The sequence below is a fragment of the Saccopteryx bilineata genome, chromosome 2, assembly GCF_036850765.1.
Source record: "Saccopteryx bilineata isolate mSacBil1 chromosome 2, mSacBil1_pri_phased_curated, whole genome shotgun sequence".
Taxonomy (NCBI): domain Eukaryota; kingdom Metazoa; phylum Chordata; class Mammalia; order Chiroptera; family Emballonuridae; genus Saccopteryx; species Saccopteryx bilineata.
In genome coordinates, this window is record NC_089491.1 from 166301284 (window position 1) to 166313410 (window position 12127).

The 12127-nt window shown below is 40.3% G+C and overlaps 1 protein-coding gene across 2 annotated transcripts in view; it reads left to right on the plus strand.

Annotated features, from left to right (window-relative positions):
• The first annotated feature begins 7971 nt into the window (after positions 1 to 7971).
• Positions 7972 to 12127, plus strand: part of C2H3orf33 (chromosome 2 C3orf33 homolog) — a 32400-nt gene continuing 28244 nt past the window's right edge. For both annotated transcript variants that reach the window (XM_066258336.1, XM_066258337.1), the window contains exon 1: positions 7972 to 8136. In XM_066258336.1, the coding sequence (XP_066114433.1) occupies positions 8023 to 8136 (114 nt within the window). In that variant the 5' untranslated portion in view covers positions 7972 to 8022. The remainder of the gene's footprint in view (positions 8137 to 12127) is intronic.

The following is a 12127-nucleotide window of genomic DNA, read 5'->3' on the forward strand; positions in this document are numbered from 1 at the left end:
CCAAAGTATCTTTTAAGCAGCAATGCAATAGCCATGGGTGATAACCATGCAGTCAAGTATTGTTATCAGTTCCTATCATTGATCTGTATTTAAAATTTTGATAAAATATATTAAGTGGAAAACAGCTTGATTTTTAGGTACTAACTATAACACTGCTGCTGAAAGTTAAATTGTATTTTGAATTGCAAATTGTTCAATTCTATCTGTAATTTCCTGAGAAGACAATTTAGACTATGACTGAAATGCCATTTTAGTTGTTAATTTTGCTGACCACAACCACATTTTATTAATGAATCTGTGTTAAAAAGACTATTTTAAATGTAGCCCCTGCTTTTGTAGGCATTAAAGATTTATAAAAAGATTATTTAAACTATTTTTTATAAAATTAAAGCTATGATTTTTAATTTATTGATTCTCCTGTCTACCTTTTTTTGGAAGATATTTTAATTCCTTCTTAACTTTTACCCGAAAGCTCACATCTGTTTTTTGTTATAAATGCTACATGGCACACAGAAATGTGGTAAGGGGATCAAATTTAGTGTTGTATGTATGTTCGTAGCAAAGTTTTGAAAATAAAAATTAAATGTTTCTCTTCAAGTAGTTTTTTTTATTATTATTACTGAGAGGAGAAAAAAACAGTAAAGCTTTCAGATTAAAGTAAAGTTTAAGTCAGGGGTCTCAAACTCAACTCAGCATGTGGGCCGCAGAGCAAGATCACAGCCATTCGGCGGGCCGTACTAGGTCTACAAAAGGCAACTGTTACGCAACACTTTTCTCACTGCAGTTGAAAACAAAAAAAAATCAGTACAGCAAGCACAGTCATACATGCAGTTTACTCAGTGTCACAAAACGACCAGAAACTGTAGTTCGCATCACAACTGCTGTTAACTAAGCTAATATCTAGCTAGGATGCTAGAGAAATGAAAAATACAAGTAGGCCCCTAGGCTTACTTAATTTTATCCAAAATATTTTGAATTTTGTGGATTAGTCTGCGGGCGGCCCGCGGGCCGCGAGTTTGAGACCCCTGGTTTAAGTGAAAAATACTGTAATTTTAAAAAATGCTTTAGGGAGAGAGACAAAGACATTTTGTGCCTTTAACAGATTAAATCATATGGTGGAAGAATGTTTCTTAATTAAGCACTTTAGTGAGAAAAAAATCTCACAATTCCTTTATACCAAATCAGGTACTGTATTTCCACGTATTAGAACACACTCTTCTGCCTGTAAGCTATAGTTTCCAGTAGAGAATTGCTATCCCAGGAGAATTAAGCTTTTCAGTACTTCAGCAATTTCCAGCATATAACGTACACCTGGTAATAAGGTTCTTTACATATTTTTTGTTGTTTACTACTCTGACTATTTCAAGATTATATAAATCCTTCAAAAATTGGAGAAAAAGAGAAACTAAGTAGTCTTACTTAAAATTTTCATTTTTTGTGGAAAATATATATACCAACTCCTGATTTTGTTAATTTTATAACATAGGTTGCATTTTAGAGTGAGGTTTTTTTATAAATAATTGCAGAAAAAAATAGGTGGGAGAAAATGGCACTGAGCATCTGAAGAAAGAGAGGCGGTGGCCTCTAGAACGCACGTGTTGCCATTGGAGAGACTATGTTGGGCATTGATGTCCGATCCTGAAGAAATCACCTGGAAAATCAGGCTACACCAAACAATAGACTACAGTGCTTTGTCATATGGGTTGTCCATTATCATGTATTATAATCAAAATGTTTACTTGAATAAAGAAAAAAACCCATTTAACTCACATGTGAAATGAATTTTGACTTTTAATTTTTGGATTGTGTATTGCTCACATTGCCGTAACTACCTTTTATTTCTTTCTGATTCATATTATTACAAATTACACATACTTTCAAGCATATTTTGATGTCTTCAAATCTTTAATGACTGAAGTTTGAAAATATATTGTAAGCCTCTATGAGGTGAATGCCAGCAACTGCATTTGCTTTAGAAATGAACAGTTATTTTAAATTGTAGTCATCTGGTTATTTGGATACATGCTTGTAATGCATGTCCAAAATGACTTATTAATGGCTATGTACAGCTATGTTGCATACATTGATTATGGGGGCATCTAACAAATGATCTACCTGAATCTGAGGATGTTTATTGTATATCAATAGTATTAGAAAATACTACCTATTTTTTTTGTTTTTCTTTACTGATTGATCTTCATAAACTCTTCCTTCAAGAATGAACATTAACTCGTCTAGTTAATGTATACATTAACTGGCTAATCTCAAATATGAACATATCTCTATGTCAATATCTCCTTTGCACATTGGTTGAAACCTATATATATATCTCTGAGTCTGAAAAGTTCTTATAAGATTAGCAAAGACTAAAACTAAAAATTCCCTCCTATGCTGCATTTTGTTTTTTATTGTCAATATAGACATAACATTTTATAACCATTTTATGTGAAGAATAATGTTTAAATAGCACTACAGAAATAATGGTACTGGAATAATTCTTACGAAATTATCATAAGTTTCTAAAATTTAGTACCCTAGCCAGTTACAGTTACTGTAACTGACAACATATAAATATTAAAACCTATTCTGATTTTCATCAAAAAGACCATAAAGTTTACTTTTCATAGATTTTTAAATTTTTATTAAATAGCATACAGCAAAATTTCCCTTTATAGTATTGATGTTAAAAGTATACTAGATTGGCATTATTATATAGTTAAAAACAAATATGGTAGTCTCAAGTGATGTACACTTACCACAAAACCTTTTCTTTCATTTATTTTTATTAAGATTTTATTTATTGATTTTATGGGGGGGGGGGGAGAGCAAGAAGTATAGTTGCTTCAACTTAGTTGTTCAGTGCTTGCTTGTTGCTTGTCCTGTGTACCTTGATTGGGCAAGCCCAGAGTTTCAAACTGGCAACTTCAGTGTTCCAGGTCAATGCTGTATCCACTGTAGCACCACAGGCTAAACCCTTTTTTTTTTTATGAAGCCAGATTGAATTATTGGTTGTCTCTGGGCAAAAGGAAGAGTAGGTGGAGCCCTAACACTTTTCCTTCAGGAAGAGATGGTGTGTGGAGGATAGTTGGGATTATAAAGACTCACTGGAAAACTATTACAAAATCTCTTATTTTAAAATTTTTTATTAGCTTTAGTAGTTAAAATTTTGAAGACTTTCTTTAAAGGACAGCTTGGGGTGAAAAGAAAATATTTTGTTCCTTCACGGTTAGAACTTTCTGAGCCAATTTTTATGAAACTTGGGACCTGTGCTGAAAGAGGCCGTCAAAGTTTATTTGTGCCTGGATAGTGAGAGAGGGACAAAGGAGAGAGACAGAAACATCTATCTATTCCAGTCTGTGCCCCTAGGGATTGAACCTGCAACCTTTGCATATCAGGTCCATGCTCTAGTCAACCAATCTATCTGATCAGGACTACCACCCCTTCTTGATCCACTCATTTATTGATGTGCACTTGGCTTTCTTTCATAGCTTGGCTTTTAAGTAATGCTGCAATGAACATAGGGGTGCATATATTCTTTTGGAATAGTGTTTTGAGTTACTTTGGATAAGTTCCCAGAAGTGGAATCGGTGTGTCATAAGGCAGTTTCATCTTTTAGGTTTTGAGGAATCTCCATACTGTTTTCTACAGTGGCTGCACCAGTCTGCGTTCCTACTAACAATGCACAAGGGCTCCTTTTTCTCCACATTCTCACCAACACTTGTCATTAGTTGATTTACTGATGATAGCCATTCTGACAGATGTGAAGTAATATCTCATTGTGGTTTTAATTTGCATTTCTCTGACAACCAGTGACATTGAGGTTCTTTTCCTATGTCTGTTGGCCATCTGTGTGTCCTCTTTAGAGAAGTGTCTATTCAGGTCCTCTGCCTATTTTTTAATTTATTGCCAATCTCCAATCAAGTGAAATCAGATCAGTTACAGGCCGTCAGATTAAACAGGGTAAGTTAGAATAGTAGCATTGGAAAAGGAAAAGAGGAAATGGATCTCAGAGATTGTGAAGATGAATTGTAAGAATAATTAGTTGCCATAGGAAAGCAAGGATGTGAGCTTTTGAGTGTAGATGATTGATTGAAGGAAATGTGGGTGGGGAAGTAGCTTTTTGAAAGGAGGCAGTTTTAGTCAGAAGATGGTATTATGAGTAGGGAATAGGGACTTGATTCAAACAAATTTAACCTTTATTACTGTGAAGAATTTAATGGTACACTCTTAGTCCCATCCTGAGAAAAATAAGAACAAAAGAGTTGACATTTTGTTACATAAGCTCATATTCCTCATGGTGAACATTACTTGCTTTTCAGTCTAGCTTGTACAATAGCCTTCTGATGGTTCTTCCTGACTCTCAGTTCTTTGAAATTATGGCTGTTTCTTACTACAAATATGGGGTTCTTCCAAAATGCAATTAGACATTATAAACTCCTTTCTTTAGAACAAATTGCTTCCCCTAAGTGACAAAAACAACTCATGATCTTGTCACATATGCTAACACATTATCCACTGGCTATTTCACATACCAACTGCAGTAAGAGAATTAACAATTTCAGGAATACTGTGCATATTCACCCTCCAAATTCAAGGCGATGACCTATGGGCATTCTTCCTCTATAATTAACAATGGGCTTTTATTCACTTCCTTGTCCACAGACCTACAAAGTTTTAACAGAAAACAAAGAAAAGCTCTGTCTTGAATGGTTACCAAGACCATGACAGTCCAGTGTTGAGATCATTGCAGGCTCCTAAAAAAATAACAGCCAACATTTATTTAGTGCTTTCTTCATTCTATGCACTATTCTAAACTCTTGACATAAATTAGTTCATTTAATATTCATAAAAGCCATCATCTTGAAAGGCAAGTATCATTATAATTTCTATTTAATACAAGAACAGATAGAGACTGCTAATAAGTAGCACGGTCAGTTTCCAACTAAGGTAATCTAGCTCCAGAGTCCCCACTCTTAAATCACTTAACTACCATATCTGTGCTCCCAGTACCAACTCACCCACTCGACCTCTCAACTCAACATTCTTCTTTTTTTTTTTTTTTTAAAGATTTTATTTATTGACTTTAGAGAAGAGAGAAAGGCATGGAGGAAGAGTAGGAATCATCAACTCTTGTTGTTTCTCCTATGGGGTTTGACAGGACAACCCCAGGTTGAATCTGCGACCTCAGCATTCCAAGTTGAGACTGGAATGTTGCACCACCAGGGGTCAGGCTCAACATTATTCTATTCTGAACCTTTTGTGCCATTGCTATTCACTCAGATGATGACAAAATTCTTCATAGAATAGTTGGAGTTCCTCATTCTTGAACTAATATCTCAATCGTGTTTATATCTTTCAGTTCATGTCATCTTCTGTAAGTACTTTTTGTCTTAAAGGTGAGCTTTTATTGAAGATAATTATTTGGCAGGGATAAGAGTTTTAGCCAGAAGACATACCCTTTGAAACTGGAGCAAAGATTATGAGAGAACATTTGGACTGTTTATGGAGAAGGGAAAGAAGTTGATTTTTTTTTTTACTAGTAGTACTTTTTTACACCAAAAAAAGGTCTTGGTTTTAATCTTAAATTGTATGGTCACATTAGTGATACAGGAGAGGGCAAGGAAGCCAATTTCATAGTAGGAAGGAAAGAAAGTATAAACAGAAGAAGAGAAAAAGCTAAAGTCATGTGGTAGTGATACATTAGCTCTCTCTTTCAAACACACACACACACACACACACACACACACACACACAAGAAAACCTGTCTGTTAGTCCATAAAATTGCAAATTAAATTTTATGTTGTGTATGGTGAGGACCTATTTGAGATGGAGTGTTTAGAAAACCCCTCCTTGACCTGTGGTGGCGCAGTGGATAAAGTGTCTACCTGGAAATGCTGAGGTCATTGGTTTGAAACCCTGGGCTTGCCTGGTCAAGGCACATATGAGAGTTGATGCTTCCAGCTCCTCCCCCCTTCTCTCGCTCTGTCTCTCTCCTCTCTCTCTCTCTCTCCCTCCCTCCCTCTCCTCTCTAAAATGAATAAAAGAAACAAACAAACAAAAAAACAACTAAGCTTTAGAAAACCCCTCTTTGTGGATATGATACTTTGAGAGGATAAGAAGCCTGCTTGATGAGCATGGGGGTGAGGAGAGTCAAAGGGAGGAGACATAGGACATTCTACACAGAGGGAACAGTATGTGCAGAGGCTTAAAGCAGGAATGAACTTGGCATGTGTGAAGAACACAGAGGAGGTCAGTGTGCTTGAGGTGGAATGAATGAAATAGGGAGCAGAAAGAAACACTTAGATTATGCAGCATCTTGTACATAACCCTAATGCAGTGGTTCTCAAAGTGTGCGCCAGGGAGCACTGGTGCGCCCTAGAAGATTTCCAGGTGTGCCCTATGGTATTCCAGAGAAATATGTGCCTGTTGGGGACCAAAAAACCAGGGTTTTTGGAGTTTAGATTTTTGGGGGACAGAGGTGTAGGGAATTAATTGGCTGTAAACTGACAGTCTGCCCAACCCCCCACCTCATTTGCCTGATTAGGTTGCAAAAGGCTGTTAAGCTGTGGTGCTGGATTGTCTACACCCCCCCCCCCACCCCCCCACCCCTGTTCCCCGGAAAGACTGGAGGCAAGTTTCTTCTATCTTTTGTTTGGTGTAAAGTTAATTGATATGTATGGTGGGGTTTTTCTGCACTCAACACAAGAGTAAAAAGAGAGAAATTCTTCAATGTATTGATGAGGAAATGAGAGTTTGTGTTTTAAATATATGCCCAAACATTGAAGAAATCACTAGGACACATCAGGCTCATGTTCCTCATAAACACAAGAATGAAAAAAAAAACATTCGTGCCTGGACCTGCCAAATTTACTAAATCTTACTAGGAATGTATATATAAAAAGATAACTTTTTAATCATTTTTTTTATTTTTTAACCCCTTTTTTACAAATTCTAAAAAGCATAACTCAAAAAATGTAACATAAAAATGTTTTTAATGTCAGAATAAATTTAGTCACATTTATTTTTAATTACCATAAAAGCATGCTTGGACTTTATATATTTTTCTTTAATATTTGACTTATTATAACATATTTCTCAGAAATTTGTATATAGTGCACCTACAATTATTTGTAGGATTTTAAATGTGCCCCGACTTCAAAAAGTTTGAGAACCACTGGGAGTTTTGACAACACTGGAAGCATAATAGAAAGCCATTTAAGCAGAGGTAACACACAGAAAGTCTGTAGTCTCTGCCTTAACACATATTCTATGCCCAGCAGTGTTTTGTCAACATTTGGTTTTAATTTCAAAACAAGATTTCATAGAAAAGTAGATTTGCAGCTTATTGTAAAAGAATCTGAAGATTTCTCCATACTGAACTTGAGTTGGTGCAGGTTGGGTATAAGCCATTGTTGGGTTTTGCCAGGCAAGTGCAAAGAAGGCAGGGGGATTGGAGTTGAGGCTATTTTCAAGGGGCTGATTATAACCAACTGCAGAGTGGAAGCTGGATAAGATGGGAACAGAAGACTAGACGGGGCAGATGCATGGAATGGTTGAGGGAGCTGGTCATCTTACCGAGCTCAAAGAATTATTGCTGTGAGGGGAGGAATGAACGACTTCAGTTTCCTCTCCTGCACTGCACCTGTGGAACCCACACTGCGGCTGCGTTCATTCCCATCACGAAGTGATGGAAACTCTTTACACTAGCATAGTCGAGAACCCTTCAGTCCTCGCCCTGCCCAGTTCGGATCACCCACGCTGCGGAAAAACCCTGCAAAACGTGGAGTGTTCACCGTTAGGATCTCTCGTCACAGGTTGGGAGGCCGACCCACAGGCGATGGAAGGAGGGAACAGAATGCCAGCCAGCCACTCCCAGGCCGAGGTGCAGGGGACCCAGTCGCCAGTCAGCGCGTGGCGCTTTCCGCAGCCGAGGTATCGCGATACCCGCCGTCTGCCGAGGAGCGCGGCGCCCCCTGCCGCCCGCGCGTGGAGCGCAGCCCGGACTCGTGGACAGCCGGGAATATGGCGGGACGGCCGGTGGCCCGGGCCTCACCCCCGGCTCACGAAGACGGAGCGGTGCCCAATGTGGTGGCGCAGCTGGCGCAGTGGGCGGACGACCACCTGCGCCTCCTCCGGGTACCGCACATCGCGGGCCGGGGGCAGGGCAGAGGCTGCGCCACAGGCACCCATAGGAGGCGGCTGGGCGGGGCAGGGGGGGGGCGAGTGGGCCCGGTTGGGGGTGGGGATCGGGTGGGGGTAGGGGTGGGGGTGGGGTGGGGGTCGGCTCACTGCTGCGGGTGCAGGGCCGGGTCCGGGCGCCACAGACAGCGGACGCCTCGCCGTCCTTTAGAGCAGTTGCTTGGAGGCCCGGGCACATAGACCTGGAAAGAGGGTTTTTGTTGTTTAAATGAAGTAAGAAGTCACTGAAGTACTATCAAGGGAGGGACATTTTAGGTGCCTAGGAGGCACCATGGAGAGGATTGTGGCTAAAACCTCGGTGGTGGTGTGAATGGGTTGGGTGTTGGGTACAAAAAAGAGAATTCAGGGGCTGCCGCTGGGTAGATGTTGGCAAAAGTTGCTGATATGGAGAAGGTGGGGCGAATGTTCTGTTAGAAAAATCTGAAGAACTTTTTGGACTCGTGATCTTAGAGATACCAATTAGACTTCTAAATAGAGCTGTGTGAACTTGAACATGGTCATTAGTCTTCTAACTGGATTAACTGGATATAGGAATCTCACGTTGAAGGGAGATCAGAACCTCCCAACCTGTGACGAGAGATCCTAACGGTGAACACTCCACGTTTTGCAGGGTTTTTCTGCAGTGTGGGTGATCTGAACTGGGCAGGGCGAGGACTGAAGGGTTCTCGACTATGCTAGTGTAAAGAGTTTCCATCACTTCGTGATGGGAATGAACGCAACCGCAGTGTGGGTTCCGCAGGTGCAGTGCAAGAGAGGAAACTGAAGTCGTTCATGAGCTGCACACACCTGAAGCAGTATTTAAATCTGGGATGACATATGTGAGCGAGTCAGAAAAACTGAATAAGTACTAGTTTCAAATGGAGATCTGCGGGACTCTCAAACCTTTAGAAATTGGGGAAAGAGCCTGAGCAGGTGGTGGCGCAGAGGCTAGATAGAACATTGGACTGGGACACAGAGGACCCAGGTTTGAAACCGCCAGGTCGCTGGCTTGAGCTCGGCCTCACCAGCTTGAAGAGGGTGGGGGTTGCTGGCTTGAGCTCAAAGGTCACTTGATTGAATCCCAAGCTCGCTGGCTCTGCTGTAGTCCCGGGTCAAGGCACATATGAGAATGCAATCAATGAACAACTAAGATGTCGCAAAGAAGAATTGATGTTTCTCATCTCCCTCCCTGTGTCTGTCCCTCTCTGTCCCTCTCTCTGTCTCTCCCTCTGTCTCTGGCGCGTGCGCGCGCGCACACACACACACACACACACACACACAAAATAGTTAAAGAAGGATGTTAGGAAAGAAAAGGGAAAAGAAGGAAAATCAGGTGTTCTAGAAGCCTTGTAAAGAGAATATTTTCAGAAGAATGATTAACTTTGTTGAAGTCTGCTGAGACATTGGGTAAGACCATCAGCCTTGCAGATACTCAGCAGTCAAACACAAAGAGCTGGGACTATGTCTGTTTTCACTCAAGAGTGCAGTTCCAATCCTAAAGTACTGCCAGACACTTAGGAAGTGCTAGATAAATGTTTGTGACATTAATAAATGGTAGATATATACATGTTAATTGACCAGGCCTCCACTCTTTCAGGTATTTCAGATTGAAAAAATGACTTTAACAGAACTGGGAGAGGAAACAGTGTTTAAGTTAGTACCAAGGATATATTCCTAATAACCTACCACAGAATGTACCCTAGTTTATGCTTTCAACTTCATTTATTTTATATTTGTTTAGGAAGTTGCAGGGTTCTTATTTTTTACTTACTTATTTATTTTTTTGTATTTTCCCAAAGTTAGAAGAGGGGAGGCAGTCAGATAGACTCCCGCATGCGCCTGACGGGGATCCACCCAGTATGCCCACCAGAGGGCGATGCTCTGCCCATCTGGGGCATTGCTTCGTTGCTGCCAGAACCATTCTAAAGCCTGAGGCGGAGGCCATGGAGCCATCCTCAGTGTCCGGGCCAACTTTGCTCCAATGGAGCCTTGGCTGCAGGAGGGGAAGAGAAAAATAGAGAGGAAGGAGAGGGGGAAGGGTGGAGAAGCAGATGGGCGCTTCTCCTGTGTGCCCTGGCTGGGAATTGAACCCGGGACTTCCACGCACTGGGCCGACACTCTCCCACTGAGTCAACCGGCCAGGGTTCAAGGTTCTTATTTTTAAATTAGACTTCTTTACATCTATTTCAGTTTAAATGAAACACTACGAAAACATTGTTAAGTTTTTCTCAACTATTTACCCACATATATTTCCCAAGGTGCTGTATTTTAAGGTTTTGATAATAAAGTTTCTACCCAATACTTAAGTCTCACTGTAGGTTCAGGGTTATGTGAGTTACTGTCAGCATTGCACAAGAAGTACTAAACTGATCCTTTTTTTAATCTTATTTTTATTAATTTTAATGCAGTGACATTGATAAATCAGGGTTCATATGTTCCGAGAAAACATCTCCAGATTATTTTGACTTTTGATTATGCTGTATACCCCTCACCCAAAGTCAAATTGTCTCTGTCACCTTCTATCTGGTTTTCTTTGTGCCCCTCCCCTGCTCCTACCCCCTCCCTCTCCTTCCTCATCCCCTCCCCACCCCCTGTTACCATCACACTCTTGTCCATGTCTCTGAGTCTCATTTTTATGTCCCATCTATGCATGGATTCATATAGTTCTTAGTTTTTTCTGATTTACTTATTTCACATTGTATAATGTTATCAAGGTCCATCCATGTTATTGTAAATGATCCGATGTCATCATTTCTTATGGCTGAGTAGTATTCCATAGTATATATGTACCAAAGCTTTTTAATCCACTCGTCCTCTGATGGACACTTGGGCTGTTTCCAGATCTTTGCTATTGTGAACAATGCTGCTATAAACATGGGGGTGCATTTCTCCTTCTGGAACCGTTCTATGGTGTTCTTGGGGTATATTCCTAAATGTGGGATGGCTGGGTCAAAAGGCAGTTTGATTTTCAATTTTTTGATGAATCTCCATACTGTTTTCCACAGAGGCTGCACCAGTCTGCATTCCCACCAGCAGTGTAGGAGGGTTCCCCTTTCTCCACATCCTCTCCAGCACTTACTCTGTGTTGTTTTGTTGATGAGCGCCATTCTGACCAGTGTGAGGTGGTATCTCATTGTGGTTTTAATTTGCATTTCTCTAATGATTAGTGATGTTGAGCATCTTTATTATATGCAGCTTAAGTGTCTGTTTGTCGCTGATAGCTTATTGGTTGCTTGCGTAACTGTACTAGCCAATGGAGTGAAGTTGCCACGGCATTCAAATAGTCCCGCCTTCTGGCATGCCACCTCACAAATTGAGGTTAAAGATTGGAGCAATTATTATGCTGTTAAGAAATCTTAACACCAGAAGGGGTCTTTGCAATGGTACAAGACTAGAGGTTCTCCAATTGAAAAATAATGTCATAATAGCTAAGTCTTTGACTGGCTCCTCTAAAGGTGAAATACATGTCATTCCAAGAATTTATTTGGCTCCATCTCAAACAGGGTTGCTGTTTCAATTGTGACATAGACAATTTCCTGTAAAACTTGCCTTTGCTATATGACCATCAATAAGTCTCAGGGCCAAACGCTTAAGCGTGTTGGCATTTTTTTACCTGAGCCTGCATTTGGACATGGTCAACTTTATGTTGCCTGTTCAAGAGTTCGTGAAAGAATGGACATAAAATTAAAAATAATTGATGGTCCTCTGCAAGGTGAGCTTAAAAATGATGGAAAGATCTACACAAGAAGTGTTCTGTACAAAGAGATCTTTGACATGTGAATTAACATTTTATTATTTAAATCACCTTTATTTATTGAGCTAGCGGTGGCTCTTAAGAAATGTACCACCAGTGGTTTCCTTCATTGCACTCTAAGCAATTAAGCAAGTAGAAGGGGGAAACCCTGTGGGGCACTAAGCAAAGGGGCATCCTCGCCGCCTGCCCTGGGTA